This window comes from Gymnogyps californianus, chromosome 1 (genome assembly GCF_018139145.2).
Source record: "Gymnogyps californianus isolate 813 chromosome 1, ASM1813914v2, whole genome shotgun sequence".
In the NCBI taxonomy this organism is placed as follows: Eukaryota; Metazoa; Chordata; class Aves; order Accipitriformes; family Cathartidae; genus Gymnogyps; species Gymnogyps californianus.
Window position 1 is genome coordinate 124,566,924 of NC_059471.1, and position 25,935 is coordinate 124,592,858.

The 25,935-nt window shown below is 39.7% G+C and overlaps 1 protein-coding gene across 1 annotated transcript; it reads right to left on the reverse strand.

The window, feature by feature from the left end:
- Positions 1-222: 222 nt before the first annotated feature.
- TFG (trafficking from ER to golgi regulator) lies at positions 223-23,594 on the reverse strand. Its single transcript, XM_050912353.1, has 9 exons — positions 23,530-23,594; positions 20,581-20,685; positions 18,248-18,458; positions 12,098-12,181; positions 11,036-11,182; positions 9,354-9,521; positions 6,862-7,002; positions 3,537-3,626; positions 223-1,017 (listed from the first exon to the last, which is right to left on the reverse strand). Exons 3-9 carry the CDS (start codon positions 18,429-18,431, stop codon positions 740-742), a joined length of 1,092 nt encoding a protein of 363 aa, XP_050768310.1. The 5' UTR covers positions 18,432-18,458; positions 20,581-20,685; positions 23,530-23,594; the 3' UTR covers positions 223-739.
- Between the last annotated feature and the right edge of the window lie 2,341 nt (positions 23,595-25,935).

Genomic DNA, 25,935 nt, shown 5'->3' on the forward strand with positions numbered 1-25,935 from the left:
ACAGCAGACGGTGCCAAACCATCTATTGCTGCATAACCTCTGCAAAAGCAATCTGTATTCGCAACACTTCTCCATTTACACACCTAAAAGTCTGTCTCTTCTCCTACAAACCCGAGCACCGCTGATCTTTACCTAGGTATCTGTACACCCAGCATGCACACTTGTCTTAACACAGTTTTCTTCTTCAGGATTACCTAAACTCTAAAATCAAGATCAGGCAAATAATAGATTCAGGGCTTTTATTAGTTTTCCATGTGAGCATTACAATTTATAATACATCATACCTAGTTTTACCTCCAGAATGAATCTAATTTAGTACATCATGGTATTAGTACAAACAAGCCTGATAGGTGGGCTAAACTTCCAACTAGCATCTTCATATCCTTCGAACAAGGCAAGCTAGAATGTCAATCACTTTACAGACATTTAGGTAGTGTTTCCCAAAAACAGCCCAGCCCCAAATTAAACTAGGAAGCGTATACAATTTAAAGCAGGAAAGATTCATTTGGTCGTTCCCCTCCCCCCCGCAGAATTGAATTGACAGCTATGGTTTTGCCTCATTACAGTTTTGGAATCTCAGTTAAAAATCCTGGAGTCTGTTGGGATGGAATCGTACGTGCCAGCGGCCCGTGTTCGGCGGCACCTCCTTACCGGTAGCCGGGTCCAGGCTGGGTGTAGCCCTGGGGGCCGAAGGGAGGCCGGTTGCGGGCGTAGGGGTTGGCCGTGCCGGGCGGGGGGGTCATGGTGCTGCCGGGCGGGGGGTGAAGCCGGGCCGCGGCTGGTAGGTGCCGGGCGCCGCCTGGGAGCCGGGGGGGCCGCTGTAGGGGGCGGGCTGGGAGGCCTGCGTGGTGTAGGGCTGCGGGGGGTAGCTGCCCCCCGGGTACTGCGGGGGCTGCTGCGCCGGCAGCTGCTGCGGCTGCCCCGGGAAGGCGGCAGCCGGGGCCGGGGCCGCCGGCTGGCTGTAGGCCGGGAACTGCTGGGCTTGCTGCGAGGGGGTTTGCTGCTGACTGTAGCCTGCTGGAAAGGCAAAGAGCAAGGTGGGGTGAGAGAGAGAGCAAAGAACCAGAACTGGTATCAGGTATTGCAGAAATACCTTTTTTTTTTGTTTACACTGACAAACGCAAAACAATGCAGTAAGCACAGAAAAGGCAAACCAAGAACGAACTGCAAGTTTTCCTGCCTTTCGCATAAGCACACTGCCTGTTTTTTGGTGCACTACCGTGCCAGCACAGCAACACTGAAAACAGTTAGTATAAAATAGTTTTCCCGTGACTGACAAGAAATTAAAAAATGACAAACAGTATTTTACCATCATGTCACATGAAAAATAAAAAGTCTTCATTGGCAAATGAGGCAAAATGCAACCTTTTTCCCAAATAAAAACTCAAAACTAAACTGTCATGAAAATATTGTCAGGGTTTAATATAAGTCATACCTTTGGTTAAATCATAGGTGTTTTCAGTTCTTTAGGGTTAAATATGAAAAAGTTGTGCAGAACAGAATACTTTAGTACAAAACTTCCATTTAAACATGTCCAAAGCTTGATTTTTCTGTATAAAATCAGCTTCCAAAAGGAATTTCTCTTATTGAAGACTTTAAAATGACACAAAGTCCTTTTATGAAGAAATAGCTACTTTTATCCATCGTGAAACACACCTGCAGCTACTTGCAATGAAACCTCTCCAGTGACTGGAATCCTGTCAGCATTAAACACCAGACACACAAATTATTAAAAGTGCACAGCCCTAAACGGAAAGAGTAAGGATTGAAGAATGCACTGGAGTAAACTCACCTTGAAACTGGGATCAAAATTTACTCATGAGACAAACCTCTGAATGGTCCATGCTTACTACCATGAGTAAATAGCCACATTGTTGCCTAGGAGATCTACAAGAGTGGGAATGGATCCTGCTCTTGGGGGACATGGGTTTGAAAGGAGACAATACTCATAGGAACAACAGCAAAACAAACAGACAAAAAAAATCCTATGAGTCAAGATCTTCAAAGGCTGCTGTCACTAGGTCCTCAAAAAAAAAAAAAGAGAGACTGTTTCTGAAAGATTAGGTTAGTCATGAAAAAAGTTAAGAGAAACAGAGGAGCCCCAGATCAGTTTTGGTGGCGTTTCATTCTTACTTGAAGATGATGTTGATTAGAATGCAGAACTCGCACTGCACTACAGCTTTCACAGGAACTTCTCCAGTAAAATAATGGATTAGATGATAGTAGAATATGACTAGAAAGCAGATGGGAACTCCTTTTTTTTCCCCCACTCAGTTTTTAAGCCTAAAGTCAGATAGACCCTTCTACTTCCAACAGGCTTGTTAATTCTTCTGAAATTAGACTTCAGAAAGTCTGTCACTGTCTTCTAATTACAAATGGGGGGGTGCGACTTCTGCAGAGAACAAGATACCATTTAGAGACTCAAATCAACCAGCTCTCGCACAGTGCACAGGAAGAAGGGCCAAGGCACAAATCTTCAGTTCCAAGTTTTCTAGGGTTCTTATCCAAGATAAACATGGAATTTCTTCATAAGCTCTGCAAGTGTTCTCATCTACATCAGAACTGATGCACTCCCACTGTATATATTGCACACCAAAAAAAAGGCCATACAGGCTCTATTCTGAGTCACTTAATGGTATGGGAGTCTTTTGTTTAGTTTAAGGAAGATTGCTTAAAACAAGGAATGATAAATGCTTTGTATCATTTTCTAAAAGTGTTGTGCAACTTGCAATTTGTTATGGAATCTGCTGTTACACGTTCATCCCTGTACTTCAGCTGGATTATGATTCCTAGCATACACTATACATTATTAGATGCCAGCTGCTTCTGAAGTAAGTAACTGAAAGTTCTGAAGTCAAGTTTATTTTGGATATACGCAAAAGCCAGCTTTTCATATTTTACTGCACATAAACCACTAGTGCACTAAAATGTTCTTCTGCTAAAAGTCTACTGGCACCTTTACTTGAGGTATCAGCAAAATCAACAACTAAAAAAACCCTATCACTTGAAAGCTTCCCTGAAATTACAGTATTTATAATAGCTAAGGACTTACTAAATGACAACTATAATTGGTATTCACACCACTACATTTTGTACATGGAGATCATTCTTGATGCAAGAAATAGGGGCCATCTTTATATACCTCTGATATTTAAGGAAGCTAAATTGGGATGTTTTAGTCACTTGCTAGAATCTCAAGACTGCAGAAGTTAATCCTGAAGATGGCTCATACTTCAGGTGATTCATTTTGCCTACCTTTCTAACAATGCATTCTGCTGATTAATAATGAAGTCTGCTTTTGGTCACAATCAAGTGGGATTGAGATACCAGAACTCCAACTATGTATTAAAAATATAGACAGCTACAGTGTTCTCTTACTGGTAATTTTTGAATTGTGCCCGTTCCCATCAGAACCACAGGCACTCAGGCTGCTCAGCACCCTGACCTGCCCCACACGTTCAGGAACCGAAGCTCACCGGGCCGGGCACTGAAGGAGAGGTTCTGCAGCTAAACCGCTGTTTGAGGGAGCTGCTTACCTGGGTACTGCATACCGTACTGTTGCTGAGGCTGAGCCTGCGGCTGCTGAGCAGGATAACCAGGCTGTTGGTACTGTTGATACATCTGACCTATGGATTAAAAACGTATTTAGGTGAAGCCCAGTGCCCTAGCTATATTATAAACCCACAGTGAACAACACCCTAACAGTTCAAAATCACAGAAACAAATCCTCTCACAACATGTAAAAACTTTTTTTAAAAAATATGAACACAGTGAAGTTTGAATATGTGTTCCACCTAATTACCAACTGAAACCAATCTACAGATTTTAGTTTCTGAACTATGCCGTTCTGAAGACTAAATGATGTTTCTCTGTCTCCAACAGAATAAATAGTTCTAATTTGGTACATGAGGCTTACTATTTCACATTTTCAGAGGATGCCAGAAGCCATGCGCCTTGATTTGTGCTACTCTGGTGGGTAACAGAGCAGGAATCTTTAAACGTCTTGATAACTGCTCCAGAACTTACGCTGTAAATTAAAGTACTTCAAAAGTTAAACATGTCCTCAGATTGTCTGTTTATACTAGGTTTTTAAGACCATTTCTGCATCAAAGTACTGTAAGCAGAGTGGTACATTATTTATTCTGACCACATTTTCCAGATAAGTCATCCATCTGTTAGTATCTGACTTGCTGTAAGCCAAGTTTTCTTAAGAGACTCAGAGGTATACACCCTAAAGCAAAAATAAAACCATACATTCTTAAGCTTGGGCATTCCAATTCAATGCTGATTTTTCCCAAATTCACTGTTTCCAATTTCTTGACAAGAAGAGGCAGGATATTTGTTTAGACTTAACCTATGGGCCCTGTTTAGGCTTTATGCTTCTGCTGTTTTTCAATTTAGTAACAGGCACAGTCAAAGAAGAAAAACAGTTATCTGCCAAAACTAAAGCTTAGCTGAACTGGAGCAGACATGGAAACTTCACTATTGTAAAGTGTTACTGTACTGTTATTCATTCTGCAAAGATCAGCAGACTGTATAAATACACTGTAAGCTGTATCTTCTGAACTGCACCAAGACAAAAGCAACTCAGCTCTGCTCCAAGTCCTCCCAGACCCCTGTGCACACTGCTTTAAAAGAACTCCTTATTTCCTTCCTCTGCATTACTTGCAGCTGAAAGCAATGGTATTTTATATTCACACTAAGGTGTTCAAAATATTTTATGTTGGTGCAGTCGTTCAAAATATTATTTGGTATGCAATTATTGTGGGATGAAGAAAGTGCTAAGTACAAGGCTTGAAGAGAATTTAAGCCTGTTAGCTTGATAACTAAGAATTAGAAATTCAGAATGCGTGTTTTCTGTTTCTTAAACTCAGTTGTTATAGGGAAGTTCTGGGAGAACAACCGGGAGGCTGCCTGTCTCGGGATAATTACCTACAGGCTAACACAGAGACCACACTGGCACCTGCTGGAGACGCCAGGTAAAGAGATATGAAAGAAACAGCATGGAGTTTTTCCAAAGCTTTTGGAGAAGGCTTGCTGTCTTCACCAGGGTTGAAGCATTAGTGAGGCGCAGAGAGGTGTTCCAGTGCCGTTCAAGAAAACATTCTTAATTTACAGCCGTGAATGCAGCCAGGGATCCTATGGGTCCTTAAACACACAGAGTTTTCCCTCTCACTGGATTTTTACTCTGAAAACAACATGAGCTACAGCATCAGGGTCTGGTTTTGTACTTAGCAGTGCTTATTGCAGTCAAGGATCTGCCAGCATTTACCATTGTTCCTGCGCACTGAAACAGCCATTTTAGCCTGATTCAGAAAAAAGACCAGATAGGTATATTCACACAACATTTTTTTCCCTAGAAGATCACAAAGTACTTACGTGAATGAACTTTTACATCTATTTCAGCAAAGACTAAAAAAGTATCCACATGTGTACATAATTGGTTCTCATGTGTGTTCAGCAACTGGACTTAGTGGTACAAAAGCACAGGTGTGCCACAAGTGTTTCACTTTTTTGTTTCAGTTCTAGTTTAACATCAACACTTAAAACCTCATATCTTATTGTATTAAAGTAAAAGTAAAGTAAAAAGACTAAATTCATAAAATGCAAGTTCAGTAGCTGAGAGTATACTTTTTGAATATTAAGTTTTCTGGCTGCTGACAGAAGAACCTGAAGCACTTTTTTCCAAAATTAACTTCTACACACAAATGCCAAACAGTTATATCTTTAAGCTACAAAGATGCCTCCTGCTGTCTCTTTATATCACTTGACTAATTCTTAGGGAAGCAAGCAAAAAAAAAAAAAAAAAAGTGCTGAAAGCAGCAAAACAAGTATTTTATAAGCTCCACTGCAACCAACAGCATTCGTGCCTGCTTAAATATTATACCTAACTACAAGTTGCTCAAATACTCTGGCTCAAAATGTTACCAATGCCCTTCAGGCAAGACATTCCAAGTGACTGTGGATACTGTCATCACCCTCAATAATGCCTCTCACATTATCTCAGCATTATGTCAGTATAGAAAGCAGCAGAGGGTTGTAACTTGTTTCTACACTAACACAGAAACAACTTTATATTGCACTTTGTATAGAGGTAGAAATACCAAAGCAAGTCATTCCGCAGACAGTTTCATCCAGAACTATGCAGGTCTGAAGGCTCAGTGCTCTTAGAAAACATCAATTGAAAAATGATGCCCAAATGTAGCAAACCTCTGAATAGGTTTATTTTTAGAAGTCAAACAACATGTAAAAGGGCATAGTACAAAGAAATCTGAATACCGGAGTTAAGACCTTAAGCTTTAAAGGAGAGCCAACTGAGGCTCTCAAGGGTTACACAGGAAAACTACAATGCATACGAAATAGTTACAAGGTTTAACCTGACTAGCACAAAGCCGCACATAATAAAGAAGCAATGCAATAATGGCTCTGTTTTGTTAGATAGAAATGATGAGTAAACAACATTTTTAATCCATAGTAGACAAGCCAACAAACTGTTAGCTGAGTGAAAGCTTGACAGAACACACAGGGTATGATACGAACTAAGATCTTCAGATAGCTTTATAAAGTGCAGTGTATATAAATCTGCCTTACAGTAAAGTGAGCACGGATGCAAGTAGAAAACAGTACCATGAAAATCCTCCTCATGTTACATCACCTACCCTTTTAAATAAAGCTACTGCTCCATCTGCTGTTTCTATATTGAACAGCATGTGAGGAAAAAAGTTTTTCCACCTAGTGGCACAGATGAATTTGTAGTTTGGTATCGACTTTGGGTCTGCTAGTTGGAAGTCATAGCTACTGATCGCTCAGATTCAGACACCATCATTCACGTCTTAAATAGTAGAAAAACATGCTGCTTACCTTCCACCTGACCAGTCTGTGGCTGTGTTCCGGGGTACGGTGGCTGCTGTGCCTGAACACCGGGGGGGTGGGCTGCAGAGGAGGAAGAAGCGATGCTGTCTGGTGTTCCCGATCGCTCTTCTGCAGGGGCGCTGGGTGGTCCTAGAGGAGCAAGAACAAAATACAGTATGTGAAATGGACAGTTTGAATAAAAAAAGTCTAATACAAGACCGTTCCCTCGCAAATTTTTTAACATTTTTTCCAGTTTTCCGTAGATTTACGTCTGAGAGTGTCATGCCCAAGCTAAAACTAAATATATTTGCACATCTCAATTCTCCTTTGAAAATATTTTGGGGGGGAATTTTCAACCTGTCTCTAGGTCACTCAGATTTCATCCTGCCAAGGAACCTGACCCATTTGTTGGATAAAACCCTCCATGACAACATGTTTTTTCCACAGCTTCAAGTGTTAACCTTGCACATGTACACTAAAGACTTGCTACGTTTGGACATAACATGCACCTACGTACCTATTCTTTCTCATCTGGAGCAAAGGTGAAAGGCTGTGTGAAACTGTTCAAATGCACTAGTATTTTACTGTAGCTCACGTGGGCCCAGGCAACAAAGTGTTTTACCAATAGTCATACAGCATGTGAACAGAAAACCTCCAAGGAAGGTGTTAAAATCGCACTCCCAGACAGGATATGGCAGGCTTCAAACTAAAAGCAATTGTCTGCTTTGATAATTCTGAAAATAATCCAGCTAGCACCCAAAGAAAGCATGGAAACAGAGAATCCAGATTTTCTCTACGTTAGTGAGAAGTTCTGAAATACACATGTGAACAGGTAAAATATACTACAATTATATGCAAAATATTTTGTTAGAAACAAGGGAGCTTAAACTTGGATCTTTCCAGCTCTTAGCTATATGAATGCTACCTATGAGACACTACTTTCAAATACATGCTTAAAGTTAAGCACAAGTGTCAGAATTGCTGCAAATTCACTTTCAATTTTAAGAACGTTATATTTACACAATATAAATATGCATCCAACAAGCCCTTAATTCTGTTTTCATGTTACCCTTATTAGGGGGAAAATTAATCAAATCTGCCTACTTCTGGTTTTGCCTTTATATACATAACTGCAAGATTATAACTTTAGAAATTGGATTTCTTATATCCTGCTTAAATGGTCCTCTGTGAAGTTCTTTGTACATTCAGAGCATGGTCAAGTCAGTTCACTCTATCAGAAGAATTATGAAGACACATAACATTGAAGTATCACTGATGCTATGATCAAAGCATTAACTGACACTGAGGCTTTGTACCAAAAGACAAAACCACTCCTTCAACAATTAGCTCCAATTTTCTGCTAGTTGTACTTCATACTCTATCACTTCATTGTTCAGAGATAGCCCATGGTAAGTTTTCAAGTATCATCAAACCTTTATCTGGTTTGTGAAATAACCATGCTGTGATAGTACCCAAAATGTGCCATGGAGGAAGAGATCACTCAATAGGCCTGATCCACGGAGCAGTACCCCCATCTGAAAACAACCACCCTGTCTGCAGCTACAACTTTGGATCCTGCACAGTTGCAATCACGCAGCACAGATCTATTCCTATCACTCCACACTTCTACCAAGGCAGCCGTACTGTAGAAACAAGCTCCAGTTGCTATTAGTTTGCCCATCTGTATCATTACTTCACATATCATATAAAATTCACTTGCTCTGAAGTTGAGAGTACACGGCAAATCCCGCTAGCGAACAGCAGTTTTATTTTCAGGTTTCAATGCTACATTAAACCTTGCCAGACCCACGCAGATTCTGTGCAAAATCACTTCTCTATATTCTGCATCACACTCCCTATTACATTCTACGTTGCTTTTCTAACTTCAGTTACCCTGTCTTAAGTTGACTGCATTCAGTTTAGTATAATCAGTTTTTATATGTTTAGCATTCTTCTACTAGGTAGGGCCAACCATCATGCAGCTCTTCAAAAATATAAGTCAGACAAGTATGTTATTCCTTTCTGTTAACAGTAAAAAAGTTGACACTATTTACTTTTGAAATGAAACAGAGAAAAGGCAGGGTCATACAAAACATTCTGACTGTCCCAAAGAGCAGAAGCACAAGCCAAGAACATGAACTGCATGATCAAACCCTAAGGCAGAGCAGTGGCTACTGTTTTTCTATCACTGGCAGATACCAATTAAGTTACTCTACACAATACCTTTAAATAATTCAAATAAAAAATTTTAAGCCATTTTCTACTCCAAGCTAAAACACAATGCTAAAACCTGCAATAAAACATTTCAACATTTTGTATACAAAAGTTAGCAAACACAGTTACAACACCTTAACATAGCAAGTTTTAGAATTCTGAAATGAAACAGTGAATACAGAACACAGCTTAATACATCCAAAATACAAATGCTTTGTCACAAATCAAGATCTGAGTCATTGATTATGAACAGGTTTTGCTTTCCTTTTCATAAGATATATTCTTACCTGACACCTGATCATCTGTCAAGCCAAACGCTGACATGACGTTCTTGCTGATTTCATCCTGGTTCTTTAGTGGATCAAATGCAGACATGCTTGCTGCTATAACTTGAGTAGATGGCTTAACATTAGAGTCAGCAGCAGCAGGCTTTTCTTCCCTACCATCTACAGCTTCTACAAAACAAAATGCCCAGTTATTAATTCTTGAGAATTGAAACACCATCATACATATATATTGTACCACAGCAACTTTAAAATTGCATAGTTGTGGGGGCTTTTTAAATGTTTTAACTGTTGAAATGCTTATGTTAGGATAACAGTGATGAATTGCTGATGTATCTGAAACTGTGATGAATCACAAAGCTTAGGTTTCCTTGCACAGTTACTTAAAGATACACTGACACTGTGGAGTATCAATATCATGTATCACTTTGTCTTAAATTCAAAGGTACAAGGCTCCTGCTTCAAACAAATTGTTCTGGTATGACTTGCCTACAGAGAATTCAAAATTAAGAAAACTTACAGGATAGGTTCCAGTTTATTATAGTGTTTTATCAACTGCAGTTGTTGTTTTGTTCTATCCCCTTCTCCCTGAATTCTTCCTAGGCTGACAGGTGAAGTTCATCTCTTAGCCATTATACAAGTAACACTGAATCACTCAGAAACCCCTTACCTAGTGGAGTGCTACATTTTCTCTTAAAAACAAACAACTGCAGATAGGGTTTAGACTGGCTAGTTTTGTTTACACTCTAAGATCATCACCCTAACCTCCTTCCAAATGGTTTATAAACAGAATCCACGGTATTCCACTGAAATTAGTAATTGCTTATATTGTCAGAACAGGGGCTGGGATTTTTTAAACAACAAAACCAATAAAACTTCGAAGTGTAAAATACAAAAGCAGCGTTTCCTAAAAGAAAGGCTGGAGTCCTTGGTTCGCCTCTTTACTCAGAACACTGTACTCCATGACTTTGTGTCATTATTTCTGTGTCCAGCTTACCCAAAATCTGTAGTTAAGCACACAGAGGTATAGTTTTTACAGTACAACAGCCCTAAGCTAGGAGATCAATGCCTCAAAACTGGGAGAATAAGACTTCCTTCCCCGTTTTGCCCTCCCCCGATAATCGTTTCCCACCCCTACCTGCACCCTTGTGCTGCTTACCCTGAGACAGCTCTGATGCTGGTCTGAGCTCAAAATGTGTGGATTCAATTTCCTAACCTGGCAAAAAAAGTGGATATAGTTTTTGCTGAATTCACTTTTTACTGTCATAGTGAATCAAACTTGCTTAGCAACATGACAAGATAAGCACCAGAGCTAGCTCAAAGTAAGCAGTGGGAGTGCTCAGCTGGGAGCAAGAACTCTTCAGCAACAACAAACTATTAATTCAGCTGAAAGCCCTCTCAAAATGTTGTCGTGACTCACACGTGTTAGTTACAGCATTTTCATACATTGCAACAAAAACTTAGACTTTGAAGTTTTATTCCTAAATTAACTTAGTGCTTTACTCCAGATAATCTGAATAAAAATTCTGCCTCTGAAATAACTGAAGCATTAAAAATTAAGTTCTGAACCATCAAGCAACAATTAAGAATGATCACAACCAGTATTCAAGCCTCCATTTTTCACTCTGTTAAACAGCACACAACTCTGCAAATCAAACCAAACAATTCTTTGCCAGGCTGCCTACCACTTTCAGGCAGATTAGTGGAAAGCCCTGGTTCAGCTGGTGGTTCTAAACAGTCCAGTAAACGATTGACTTTATTGCGAAGTTCTATCAGCTCTCGACGCAGGTATTTCACCTGATTAGATTCTAGGGGTCTTGGTTGTCCATTCACTGCAAAACAGCAATTAGATAAATTTAAGACTGTAGTAACATTATGACATCCAGTTTAAAATTGCAAAAAATAAAAATTCCCAACTTTTACTTGCTTGTAGCATTATCATCCTCTGTGGAGTTTAAAGTGACAAAGTTTAGTCAATGCAGACTGAACTCATTCTAGAGCTTACTGTTCTTTTAATATAATCTCAGTTCAGCATAATCCACAGTACCAGAACTGCAGAGTAAAGTCTGCAGTAAGTTTCTGCATTGTTTACTCATTTCCATGAATATACCCTGAACAATACAACTACCATACTTGGTTGTGGAAAGCTGTCCCTTTAGGAAGCGCCTTTAGAACTAATGCAGCATACACAACACTGCTGCAATTCATGAATAAGGTCAGTGTCCAAGTTAAAGGCTGCTTGCTATTCCTTGGAACTATGTGCTAATCTACCAATAGTAGCTTGAAAATAAAGAACTATTTTATACAAAGGTCAAAGGATAAATGTTAAAATCTATTCAACTTTAAGCAATTAATGTTAGTTTTTAGCAGTGTACTAGTAACACTTCAAGATAATGATCATCATAAATTTCTCACACACCTGTGAAGAAAACCCCACAAATGCTAGAGTGTGGAAAATAACACGGAAAATAACATTAAGACGACACCATTGACCACATATGTATGTATGCCAAATTCTTTAAGCAATCTTATAAAAAGAAAGTTTGTTTCCATAAGTTCAGATGTCACATGAAACATCAAGAGAGAAAACAGATATCATGTATTAATCCAGTATTTTTAACTTACTGATTTCATTCTTCTGAGGTGACAAACTGAAAGTTTTTAGTACCTTCCAGTGAAGCCCACTGCCTGAATTTTAATAAACACTACTAAAAAGAAGAAAAAGACAAACAATCTTCTATACTTACCAAACAATGTCAGCTTAAGTATCCTACTGCACTGAATTGCAAAGGAAAGATCTGAGCTATCAAAAATTGTTATAAGATCTCCATCTGAAAAGAACATGAAAAAGTTACATTAAAAGCAAAGCCTATTAACTACTGAACTTCACGCTAGGGCAGAAGTGTTACTTCATTACTCAAAAACAACTTTCCCTACTTGATTCTGAAGTTACTAGGAAAAAAGTTTATTATTTTAGTGCGAGAGTCAGTGTGCAGGGAAATTATGCACAGAAGACAAGACAGAAGCATGACTGTCTCCAGAAGAGAGCCTTCTGACATTAGCCCTTTGAAAGTTCCATATAGCTCATCATTCTTTTATGTTTACATACAGGATGAAACATTAGAGCTAAAAGTTCACAAAGTCCAACACCAGAAAGAACGCTGCTGCCAATTAAAGTTATATGCCCATTCCAAGCGGCTCCAAAACTGTGCTGTTCATCAACAGACAGGAGAGTCAAGATAGATGGCACAAGCCAATCCCAATTCAATTTTTAAAAAACAAAACACGCACGCTAACAAGGGAAAATTTTAAGTGACTAGAACACTTTCTCAGGTTATAGTCAGAACATTGAGGTGCAAGACTGATTTTCAACACGAGAATGATAATGAAGCTCCTATATAAAAGCGAATAGTAAAAATATCAATCAGCCTTAACACACAAATAGGAATGCAGACATGAAGATGTCAAAGTAGTCAGAAGACCAGGAATATGGTCTCTCTCAAACCAGGAATATGACATTAAGTCTCAACTCTCAGCCATTTATTTTTGTGCATCAGATTTCAGAGGAACTCCCATCCCGATGCATCCTAATGAATTTGCAAGTTGCCACCAGTCACAGAAACTATATGAGAACTGTACAGGATCCTTTATTCTTAAGATACAAAGGGCTATGCATAAAGCACTGAACACTTCTAATCCTATTAATACCCAAAAGAGATACTAAGTTCCCATTAAGTCTGGTCTCTCACAATTTTTAACCTGAGTCAAGACAATCCACATTAACATCCTTGCTCACTCAACAAGATCACAGATAAAACAAGACTATTCTCTTTGGCAGGATGGATTTTCTGCTGTTTTAACATATTCAACAGATTATTAATAGATTAAATGAACACAAATTAGGCAGTGCAAAGGAAAGAGTGGGAACATGTTATCGGGAAGATGTGTACTGGCAGAGGGCAAGAGAAGGGATAGAACCACTTCCTTCCAGAACAGCTTGATGACTGGGAACTGAGATGAGACACTATCTAGTAAAGTTTCACCTTCAGAAGCAACAGCATTAGACAAATGACACACAGCTTGGAACAAAGCTGACTCCAGGCTACCAATGTTCCTCCCTATAACACTGTTACAAGGAGGCTCTGTGGACAGACACAGAAACATGTTTTTAATTACAGATTACTGCCTCAAAATTCTGAGCTATTCCTTATACATTTGTGACAAAGTTCCAACTGTATAAAAGTCATGGTTAAAATTTTCAGATAAATCAATGCTTCAGTACGAATAGTCATAAAACACATGATGGCAAGTTGAAAAAAACTCAAAATCTGAAGCACTACATATTCTAATTTTGTCTGAAGAACTACATATTCTAATTTTGTCATACTTGACTACAAGTAACACCTCTGCAATGGAAGGTTTTCTTAGTATAGTTCCACTAATAACACCTAACAATGCCTGTCAGTCTTCAAAGAAGTTGCTTTCTAACAAAATAAACAAGAAATCTTACAAATACTAACAAACTGATAACATATAAAATAATGTTCACGTTTTCCTGAAAGAAATATTGTTGTCTCCAAAGATTTTTTTTGTATCCTATGTCCTGTTTGCACTTTCACAATCTCAAAAAACATTGGTTGATAGCAATATCAGGCATGGATTCACTCAGTAGAGACTGGAAAGTCTCCAAGAATGGAGGCACCAAAACCCCACTAGGCAATCTGCTCCAGTGACACACTGCCCTCCTAGCCAAAGCTCATGCTCAGCCTCTCAAACTGCAGTTTATGACTGCTGCCATCTGCTGCTACCAAAACTAGTTTAGGCTCAATGGTCTTTGCAACTCCGGCTCAGTTAGCTGGAGGCTGCTGTGAGCTCTGCCCTCAGCCTCCTCCGCACCACACTGAACAAGCCAGCTCCCTCAAATGTTCCCTGTAGGCCACCTGCCCTAGGCCCCTCACTGTCCTCACTGCATCCTGCTAGACCCTCTCCAGTTTCTCCAAGCCTTTTTAGCCTGGGGTGCAGGCAGCAAAACTGAGCACAGACTTCCTGGTGGGGCCTCACCAGTGCCAGGAAAGGGAGGGTAACAGTGTCGCTGTTTGCCATTATGATCCATAACAAGACTTATACAATCAGACCCCAAACAAGTAACTTTACAAAAGTTAAACAGTCCTTTCTCTTTGGCAGTAAAGTGGGGGCAGGGGTGGTTTCCCTCCAACTCAAACACTTCCTCCAGCTTTTCAGCATCCTTTCCTAAATGCTGATACCAAAATCCACTGGTGTCTTAACACAAACCCCTTCTATTCCATATTTTCCTGGTAATACAATAAATGATAATTAGTTCTCCTGCCAATGCACAAAACTGGCAGACCATCTTTTGATGCTTTTTCTGTCATACCAGTCGATGCTCAGATTCACTGCCTGAACAAAGGTGCACGTTCTGAACAGTTTATCCTGCATAGGCAAGTGAAAATGTGTACTAATACACGTTGTTTGCATGGATTAATGTCACCCAAAAGAATCCACATCATTCCATCTTATTCTCCCTCACCTGTTTTAACTTTTATGTTGAAGGCATTAAGAATAATGATTAAAGTTTCTATTTTAAACTGCTTGCAGAAAAAAGGCTGAAAAGCACGAAGTACAGAATCTTGTTAGACGCATAAAGTCAGTTCTATGATTCCTATTGAAAGCCATCAAGCTATTACCCAAGTAGAGCATATGCTAGGATTCATAAGGTACATGTATATGTCAAGCCATACAAAAGTCTGACAATTTAAGTATATTAGATTTATCAAACAAACTTTTCATTTTAAGGAATGTCAATGAAGCTTAATTCCTGTTATCATGATATAGATAGGAATACACAATGTTAATTATTTTCTATTGAAAAGTAAAACAGACTTTCTTTATTTTCTCTACTGATCTTGTTATTTCAAGAACTTGCCTTTCTTGTTTTAACAAAGGAAATAGCTTTCACTCTCTACAATTTCCCATGTACCCTAAATACTCCCTGCTACGCCAATTATAATTTTTTTTATCTTTAGTATAAGCTAGTGACTCCCTTAACTTACCAATGGACTGGAAAGTATTTTAGCATTAATTCTGCATCATCATGATGCATTCCAATTTTTATGACATTAGAAATTAGAAGAAATTAGAAATGTTTAAGACATTAGAAATCTGCCTCATTATCCTTGGCCCTGCCAGCTATGCTTCCTCATCTACTAGCTTTATCTACCCTTATATTTATCTTTTTTTTTTCCTACTCCACTTTGGAAAAAAAACCCAAAAAAACACCACCAAAAATGTAGTTTTCCTTCACTTTGGTAAATTTACCAAAGGTAGAGACATTACTGACTAGCACACCACCTTGATTACGTGCGGTATGAGTTAATAACTCATTATTGGCTCTGACACAAAGACATCAACTTCTACTGCAAGGTAATGAAGAAAAGAATGAAAAGGCCAATCTCACATTAGGCACTCTAGTTTTAAATTCAAGCCTAACTTAAAAAAAGTGAAGTTTCTATTATTGGCTCCATAGGGGCTTTAGCATATGTAACTCAATAACATGGTGTGCTTAAGATGCAATTCTACTCTTTGATTCATATAAATACACTGCTGGCAGCCCTCATTGTTTTTTGGAGGGGTTTTTTTGCAGACATTGGGGTTTAGTACATATTCAAGAACCTTAAGCAGGACATGAAAATCATTTCACACCTAGTAGAGCAATTTCCTTAGTTCAGAAGTTTGAAAGATGCCCAGCTTGTATATAAAACTCCACAAGGCAGTAATCAAACTGAAACTTCTTTTCCCTGGTAATTAATAAAAGCATCACATAACCTAAATATAACTTAGGAATATGCTTCTGACTATCTTAGTCCACAAATCCAGAGACAGAAGGATTGGGATTTAAAGTTTCCTAGCCTCTCCAATTAAGCATACAAGTTTGAAAAAACAAAAATGTGTTAGACTCAAGAATCATGACAGTTTGATGAAGATACAAAGCCACAGCATTTTGCAGAAATTTTAAGTAGAGAATCCCATATCCAGGCCTGAAGATCACTAGCTTTACTAGTGTTCTAGCTTTACTAGTGTAGTGTAACTAGTGTTACAGCAACAAGAAGCAAAGCCAGGAGGGGTAGACGAAGCATTCTTCTGAATGCTCAAAGAGTGTGCACATGAATTCTGAGAAGACCCAGATCGAGGTTATAGAAGTAGTAGAAATCCTTAGACCAACTTAACATATCTCCTCATAACAGATGAAGACAAGCATTCCTCCAGGTCTGGAGGGATAAGTAACAAAACAGAAGTAGCTAAAATGTATATATTCCAATGCTTCTAATGACTGAAATACATTTAAAGAAGAATCTTAGCTTAGTTGAAACAAAGTCAAGAGTACCACAGTCCTCACATGACAATCAAACTGAAGCCTAGTTCTGTTAACTTTTTCCTAATCACTTGCAACTTCCTCTGATATTAACACATTTAAATATTCTTAGTAGTGATGATCAGCTAGGATAACATATACTGAAATTTCACATCACAGTGGAGAAGTAGTACATTCCGAGACAAAGAAAGCTAAAATTAAAAGTAGGAGGTCTCTAGGCTGTGAAAGACAACCAAAGAATGAAACCATAATTAGTGTCCATCATACACCATTATCTTCTTCAAAAAAAGACAGAGATAGAAGCATACACAGAAACAGAGAACTATACTTAAAGAACAAGTAAGAATGCAAAAAAAGGGACTAGAAGCTTTAAGCTAGTGAAAAAGCATCCATCAATTTCCTTTCACCTTTCTCATTCCAGAAAGAAAAAAGAAATTGATTATGTGATAAGAAAAACAAAACCACCACAAATCCACTGAGCTCTCTCTCACTAGAGATCAAGACCCAAAATATTAGCCCTTCATTGCATATCAATTTTGATGAGCAGTGTCTCTCAAAAGCTTCATGAACCTGAAAAAACTGTCTCAGGGTCATTCAAAGTGAAATTTTATTGCCTAGATGTATCAACAAAAGTTACTTGACATTTTAGGTACCACAGACAGTGCTAAAGTTTCCTAGTGCTATTAAGAAAAATGAACCTGAATGCTTCAGTAATGTAGCTCTTTCACTATACACCAGCATAATTATCACACATTCTTTGATCTAAGAGACTTTGGATTTTATCACTTCATTCTGAGTTTCATTTTATGAATACCACCCCTCTGTCTCAAATTAAGTAACTTATCCATGCCCCACACTGACATTCAAAGAGGAAAAACCCTCGAAACCACAACTCTCTTTCTACACATCTCAAACAAGGCCCTTTTCATTCTGTGGAAGGCCTTCTTTCTTAAAGTTGCATTCGTTTAGCACTAATGATTGAGGTTTTCTTTGAAACAACCAATGTCCAACAGATTCAAACTGTCACACAGGGGAAAGATTACTTTTAATAAATATTTCAGGTTAAAAGTTTCTTCTAATCTTTACTGATGAAGGAAAACATAATCAAGAATTACTACTACATAAATCAAGTTTTCAAAGTCTTATAAGAGCTTGCGCCATACATGTTTATGCACTCCTCACCTTCAAACCCACTTTAACACTGAAAACACAAAAAAATGGTTAAATAAGCGGACAGAAGAGAAACCTGCAACAGCATCAGCTTCCTGCAACAGCAAAAAATGAACTTTCAGATAGCTGATATTTCAGAAAAACTGGAGGAAATACTATGTTAAGACAGCATAACCACAAGAGATACAGCTTCTATTGTCTACTTTAAAGGATTTCACAAGAAATCACTTGCATTTGCTAATGAATTTGGACAATTTTGAAGAGGTGAATTTCAGAGTTTCCATCCATAGATAAATCACATTGTAATTAAACCTCAACAGTAATAATTAAACCTTACCTTCATCTTTATATTTTATTGTGACTTCATCATTACTCAGAAGTTTTCCTCTAAAAACTCTTTGCATCATTAGCACCAATTCATCATAGGTGATATCTTCATTATGAATAGGAATTCTCCTAATATCTTCCCCAAGCTGAGCTTTGATGATCAGCTTCCCACTTAAGTCCAGCTGCCCATTCATGGTGGATTCTTTATCGCCTGCAGACCTCTTAACAACAAAACATTAAAAACATTTTAGAAAACTAAGTTGTTAGTTATTTAAATGTATCTGGTGACAGTTCTGAAGCTTTCCATCTTTGGAAACCATTACTGTTAGGAAGCTCTCCAGAGAACTCTTTTGGGCACATTCTATGATGCACTAATTTCTCAAACAATAAAGCGCACGATACATTAACTGAGCTCACGGGCAAAGAACAACTCTGCAAGATCTGACACTTCAAATTAACAGTTACCACAGTACCCAGTGCTCAGAATTTAAAAGTAACGTTTTTTTTAAAAGTCAGACAGCTTTTAAATATGTGTGACATTTAGAAATTTCAAACTTGGGTGGGTTTTGTTGTAAGATATCAGCTGTAAACTGTCATGGAAAAAAGCTATAAAGGAACTAATATTCCCCAGGATTTGCTTTTGAGATACATGTATACATCTCTCTCAGGGAAAGTGAAATTGCAGCAAAAGCTGTCAGCCTTACAACATTACATTGGTTACATTATCACCTTATTAGATTATTTTTACATCCCTCAAAATTATGATAACCAGCAAAGGGCTTTTTTTTTTTTTCCATTTAAGAAAAGACTGCCAGAACAAAATACCTTATTTCAAAGATTATAGGTGGTAAGGTGGCTTTACTAAGGGGACCAAGTTGAATCATGCATTATTTCATGAACAAATAAATGAAGAGCTAAACATTGGTTTTATTACATGCATAAGCAGAACACATTGAGGGTTCCTCTCCAGAAAGGAAGATACAAAATTTTTCCTTTTCTGAAATTTTGACTGGGATGTTTTAACCAAGATTTTAGATTTTTAAAAAGCTGCTCAGTAGACCACATATTAGCTACTCATTAGGCTCAGAGCTACAAATTTGTTATGCAGTCTACGTGCTCAGAACAGTCGGTTACTCTCAGTGCTTTAAGAGAGGTGAACAATCACTCGAACTTAAAAGGAAGTGCAACAAAGCCATCTTGTGTCCAAGCAGCACACAGCATACACTTCAGAGTTATATCTTTAACACTTTATATAAGACCATTTAAAAATTATCACTTTGTATGAGGCACCTCTCATTAAAAAACACAAAGGCCTTATGTTTAAAAGAAAAACAGAAACTACAGAGAAGTTACTGAGCAGAGGAATGAGAAAAAAAGAAAAGATCTAGATAGCTAGTCAAATGTCCCCTTCTTTCTTCACTGTTTTGGACAGGGCCAAAACAATACATCTGGAATGAGGAGCAATTAAAAAAGCAGTTATCTTAACACCTGAAGTACAAATACTGGAGATCTTAAAAGTAGGCAGCCCTACACATCAAAATCGACATTTCCAAAGCCACATGCAGGCAAGCATGCTGTTCGCTCCCTTGTGCAAAAAGAATTCTTGGTATAGATATGCAGGTATTTCTCCCTTACCTTTAAGGATGTTATAACACAGTGCTTTATGAGAAAACTGAATTTTGCTTTGGTCAGTCTATTTTTAAAGTACTGCATTGAAAATTACTTCTCTCCTATCAGAGAAACAAGACACTCAGTATACATCATACCCTGATGCACCTATATATATATTTAACTCTACTGTTTCAATGGCAATGTTGTTTTGCATTAAAAAGATGTATTATGATGCCATCTCTCGATTGCAATTAAATTTCTGGGGTTTTTTGGTAATTAATAAAAAGCAAACATTTCATGCAAATTCCCTTGTTTAGCCCAATGACATCCAAAAAAAAAAAAAAAAAAAAAGAGAGACAAGCAACTATTGAACAAAACTCATTCTCCTAATCAGACGTAACAGGAGGTAGGTGGATACAGTCTAATTGCAGAGAAAAGGGACCTGCAATTAACACAGCCAGGTTACTGCTGAGACACTATGATGAAACAGTGAAGTTTATAATATCATTAATGCTCGCTAATGCATTATTCATGTTTTGCAACATAGGAGTCGACTGCAGGCACATCAACTCAGTCTAATTAACACTGTAAGATGGTTGTAAAAGCATAGGGTTTTGCAGAAGTTGTTTGGGTTTGTTTTTTTTTTTAATTTAAAGCATTAAAAAAATTATCCAGCATCCATCCATAGGTTTTCTTTCAACTCCTTTCCAAAAAACATACATTTATCATTACCTTGTCTGTCTTACTGATGCTGGATTATTGGACAGATTTCCCACCTCACTTCAGGACAGAGTTAGGATAAGCCGCCATGCACTATCAGTGCCAGAAAACAGGAAGCTGCATGAGAAAAAAAAACAAGAAATATTTATTTACAGTCACACTTCCTTAGAATTATACACTTCATATCAATCTTTCACTTTAGAACATCTTAACGAATATACCCAACTAAAAAAAGTCACTCTTTTATCCATAATTTAACAAACAGATTTACACTTTTGAGTATTGTAGAGTTTGAAGTTCAACTAAAACAGATCTTGAACAAGAGTTTTAATTTCATAATAGAAGTTTATTTTTTCTAAATTTTGTAACTGCATGTAGGAATTCCTAACAGTAATGTGTTCCTTTCCAGGACATTGATCTTCCCCAACAGTCTCAAAATACTCATTTGTATGGCCTCCATCTTAAAACCCCAGGTTAAGTTAAAGAAAATAAACTTTGATTGATGTAGCAGTACAAAAATCTACAAGTCCATTTCTCAGCTTAAGGCTGAAGCCTCTGTGGCATTAAGTAGTGTGTCTTCAAGGACAGACTACACAGCATAAGGACAAACTACCAAGAGGAAGGGAGTAGTAATGCCACTTTCCCACTGGAAGAGCCACCAAACTGGGCAAGAAGGAAACGCAATCAGAAATATACAACCACTTAAAAATAAGATCTGCCCTCAATTCAGCTTAAGATTGTGCTTTTTCTGCTGGAAAGCCTATGTGATGAGCTGCGTGAATTTTATGCAGTCCACCTGTTTATTACACAAGTGCTTAACGCCCAGAGCTACAAGACAATCATTTAGTATACAGACCAGTCCAATGGAGAACATAACTGTACTCCTCCCTCCCACCCGACAGGCGTACCCTCCTCGGCACTCTTCTCCTTGTCTCTCTCTCGCACACATGGTTAGTCTCAAACATCCATGATCTGCTTTTTAGATGATTCCCTGCTAGCCAGAGAGAAAAGGTAGGTTCCTCTCATCCACATGAAATTGGGCTTCCCAGCTCTCCTCTTTCAGCTCAACTAGAAGTAAACTGGAACGGACAGGCACGAGACATACAGGACAGAAGCAGAGAGCAAGCAAACCCCAAAGAACGGAAAAAGTCCCTCTCTGGTTCTCACTGGCTGGCAGCTGCTCCCCTCATCCTGGGTATGAAACCTTCACCTTTAAAAAGGGCTGTACTCGCTCCTGACAGCGAGAGGGTAAGACTGTTGTGACATACTAAGCAGGTGAACAGGAAGAGACTACTTGTCTGATCCTCACTCCCATTTTATGAAATGAGTAATGCATAAATACGGTGCCCCCTTCATCCCAATCTTGCTACAGCTCCAGGTAAAATTTGCTGCAATGGAAAAATACAGGATACAGATAATGCATCTAAGAGTGGTTTAACTTAAGAGAGTTCATTTAGCTATCATCTCATGTTGTTTAAACATTAGAGCTGGGCACTGGTTTTGCTTCTTTAGCATTACAATGTAAGCTACTTAAAAACTGACAACAGTAAGAATCGAACCTCACCTGTAATTCCTAAAGATACACATTTTGGTGGACACACCTGAGCTTCTGTGGCCTTTCAACAGACTGAATGCATCATTTGTATCTTTGTGCAAGGAAACCAGCTACTGTAATGTACTTACAGAACTATAACGTCTTATTTACCAACATTACTCACAGAAATCCACTGTGTGTCTATCAACGATTACAAAAATGTAACAGGAAAGCATTTAAATGCATTTTCTTTCGTCCAGCTGTTCTCCATTCTGCTTGACGGTGTCCAGGTTTTAAGAGACAGATTCTAAACACTGCAACTGCTTGCAACTATTATAGAAAACTATGTGAAATGTTCTAATTATTGAATTACACAGCATTCAAGCTTTTCTTCCCTCACTGTGACATAGCTGAATGGATGACTCCCTTGAGAAAGTTTTTCAGAGAAGACATCCAGAATGCACACTAATGAGCTTTTCAACAGATCCAATCACAGTGTCTACTTTCTTGAGGGGAAAAATCCAACCAAACAAAAAACATTAACATCTTCCTGTTTAAGAAAGACTATTTTCGTAAGAGTCACACTGACACCTTTCTAACCTTTCTGGTGTACCACATGCATTTTGGAGGTACAGATTTTTCCCTCCCCTCGTGGCTCACTTTCCATTCACATCACGCACCAATCTAAATGGTGCATGTGGACAGTAACTGTCCAATCTCAGTCAGTCACTTCAGGATCCTGTTTAAAGCCATGATGTCATAACCACGTTAGATTTCACTACCCTTTTTGCACTGCAGTAGAGAAAAACACCCTTGCCTAAGCAAGGGAAGAACAGGCATTCCTGTTTCACTTTCTCCTATGTCAAAACAAGGCCAAGGAACAGGGTGAAGCATACAGAAACACGGCCAAGCAGCACTGCCTCCCAAACCCAGTCGACAGAGTCATCAGAGTTTTCCCAAGACAGCTGAGGGGTGAGGGGGGGAGCAGAAAGGAGAAGAGCTCTTTTTGGTTTTCTCCAGTTCCGATAAGGGCAGGCCCGACTCAATGGGGAGCAGAAATGACAGCCATTCCCTGCCGAGAAATTAGGAGTCTGCAGTTCCTCTAGCTCCCAAGGGGAAAGAGGCTTGGTGAGCAAGGGAACACCCCCCTTGCGGAGGGAGGGAGGGGAGGCTTCTGCTAGCCCTCACCCCTGATTCCCGGGCCGAAGAGGCCGGGGGGCGGTTTCAGCCTCCCTCAGGCGCGGCCGGGGGGACGCAAGGGGTCTCCCAGCCTCTCCGCCAGGGGCCGCGTCGCCCCTGGAACCGGGGGGAGGCGGGGAGGGGAAGCTCACCCCCAGCCCGCAACCACCCCTCCCGCCGCCTTCACACACGCGGCAACGGCTCCCCCCGGGAACAGCGCTGGGAGGCGAACAGCCCCACTCTCTTACTCTGGCTTCTCCGCGGTCCCGCCGGTGCAGGCCCCCCGCCCCGTCCGAGCCCGGGCACCGCCGCCGCCACCCGTACGTGGCAGGGGAGAGAAGGGGTTGGAGCGACGGCTGCAACTGCCGGGCCTGCGCGAGCCGCCCGCATGCGCACTCCAGCGGCCAGCCCGGCCAGCGCCGCAGCGCGCATGCTCCGCCGAGGGCCCCACCTCCCTCCCCGCGTCGACGCGTCAGCGGGTGGCGCGCGCGCGCGCCGCCGCACGCCCGGGCCCGTCCTCGCGCTGGCCGGGGCGTGGCAGCGCGACCCGTGGCCGTTGGTGAGTGACGGGGCGGGAGTGGCGCCGCGTTGGCGCTGTGGCCGCGCGGCCCGGCCCGGCCCTGCCGCGCCCTACCCTACCCCACCCCACCCCCGGCTCGAGCACCCTGCGCCCCCGTCCCCGTGCTTGTCACCTCACTCTTTTCTGCCACCCCAGTAGGAGTGGGTTTTAGCCGGTATTTACCGAATAGCCAGGCTTTGGGGCAAAACCTTTCAGACTCTTGTCCCAGAACACAAAAGCCGGTCATCTTGGCTGATGGCGTACCCCTGAGGTAAGAGTAATGCCCCTTCTCCCGGCCCTCAGGTGGCACGTCCAGCCGCAGCCGAAACATGGGAGATGTGGCCGAAACAACAGTAAACAGTGATTCAGATAGAGCGCTGTAACGGAGGATTTGTTTCAAAATGCAGGCTTTGGCCCTCGTAGGCTGGCGGCGCTGGGATGAAAAATCGGTCATAAAATTCCACCATACTTGTCAGATGCTGCCACCCTCACACAGAGAGCCTGTTCATCCTCGAGTAGCCGTTGCCCTGATAAGACTATCCTTTCAGGCATTCACTGCTGTCCTGCCGCCCTCCTGCCTTGCATTCAGAGCTTGTCCACCTAAGAGGAAAACACAAATCTGAAGCTGGTTTCCTGAGTTTTCTCTATTAAAGATGCAAGAATGGACTCCTAAGGGTGCCTCTCACAGAGCTGCTGGAACTGGACCTTCTGTTACTCCAGGATATTTGAGATTTCTGCTACCTTTCTTCATTTATAAGTGAAGCTACACATGCTAGTACATACAACGGAAGTACCTATGCACAGCTAGCTAAAGCACAACTGTAGTTAGTTATTTCCTGGAGTTAGAGATGCCTCTGAAAAGACACCTTTTTCTTTAGTGCCTTGAAAAGCAAGGCTTCCAAATGGCAATTTCTGCTGGGACAAGAAAAAAATCATAGGAATTTGATTTTTGTAGTATTTGTCTTTGCTTAGAGCTTTGTCTCTGCTTAGAGGAGAGTAATAAGTCCAACTAGCAATAAGCAGGTGTTATTCACACTGAAATGGAGGTGAAAAAAGCTGAATATGATACATGTTTTTAATTCTAAATATTTCGAGGAGGAGGAGGGGCGTGGTTCAGGAGGCTTCTTTGATAAGTATTAGAAAATATTTAGAAATAATTTGGGCATTTTCAATGAAAAAACCAATCGTCTCTTCACTTTTTAAAATACAGGAAAGAGATCTGGAAAATAGGACTTTTCCATCCAGTACACTCTCTGCCACTCGTATTTCATACCTTTGTACTGATGATTCAGTCCTCCTCCAATCCATTTCTTTATCAAAGCAGTGTTTCCAAAGTGTTAACAAGAAGAAACTTCATGATCCTTAAAGCCCACGTATCACAAAGAATACCAAAGTTCACTACATTATTAAGATCAATATGTTCCACATGTAGATGAGAGCTGAACTGTTGTTCCTGTAACAATTAAGCATATAACCTGAAAAAGATCATTTTGCTTTGTTCCATTTTTGAAATTAGGATTCCCTGGATGAAAAAAAAAGCCATAAAATGTTTAATTTTCTGGGGATTTTTATGCTGAAAATGTTTTGTGTTAGGTGAGACGTGCTCAGTGTTGGCTGTAACAGCATTTTATTAACATCTGAAATACTTAGATACAGGATGTTTAGTTTAATTAGTAAAAAGTCAACCCTTTTCCAATTCAATACTACGAATTCTTGGGTTTTTTGCTTGGTTTTTTGTATAATATGGAGACAATATATTTATTAGTTTTTTAAAAGAGCTCTGTTCAAAATTAAATGGGATGTGCTTTAGAGAATATTTTTGTTTGTGGGGAAAAAATACCAAAGAATAGAAAATATTATCACTCATTTAAGGAGACGTCCTCACAGTGCCTAGCTGTGTTTTACAACCCAATCAAATATCATCCTTCCTAAACCACACCATAATTTCTAAAATACTCTTTCTTCAATGAAATCAAAGGAATTGACAGAGACTGGTATTATACATTTGATTTACAAATAAAAAATGGATACCCATAGAAACATAAACTTCCTGTCCAAAAAAAATAGTGTGAATTACCTTTCCTAGAGAACTTTT

Coding starts and splice junctions, on each gene's coding strand:
- TFG (XM_050912353.1), bottom strand. CDS start 18,431: ATGAATGGGCAGCTGGACTTAAGTGGGAAGCTGATCATCAAAGCTCAG. Junction 9,522..11,035: donor CACTAATCTGCCTGAAAGTG/GTAGGCAGCCTG, acceptor TTTGTTTTGTAG/AAGCTGTAGATGGTAGGGAA. Junction 3,627..6,861: donor ACAGACTGGTCAGGTGGAAG/GTAAGCAGCATG, acceptor TTTAATCCATAG/GTCAGATGTATCAACAGTAC.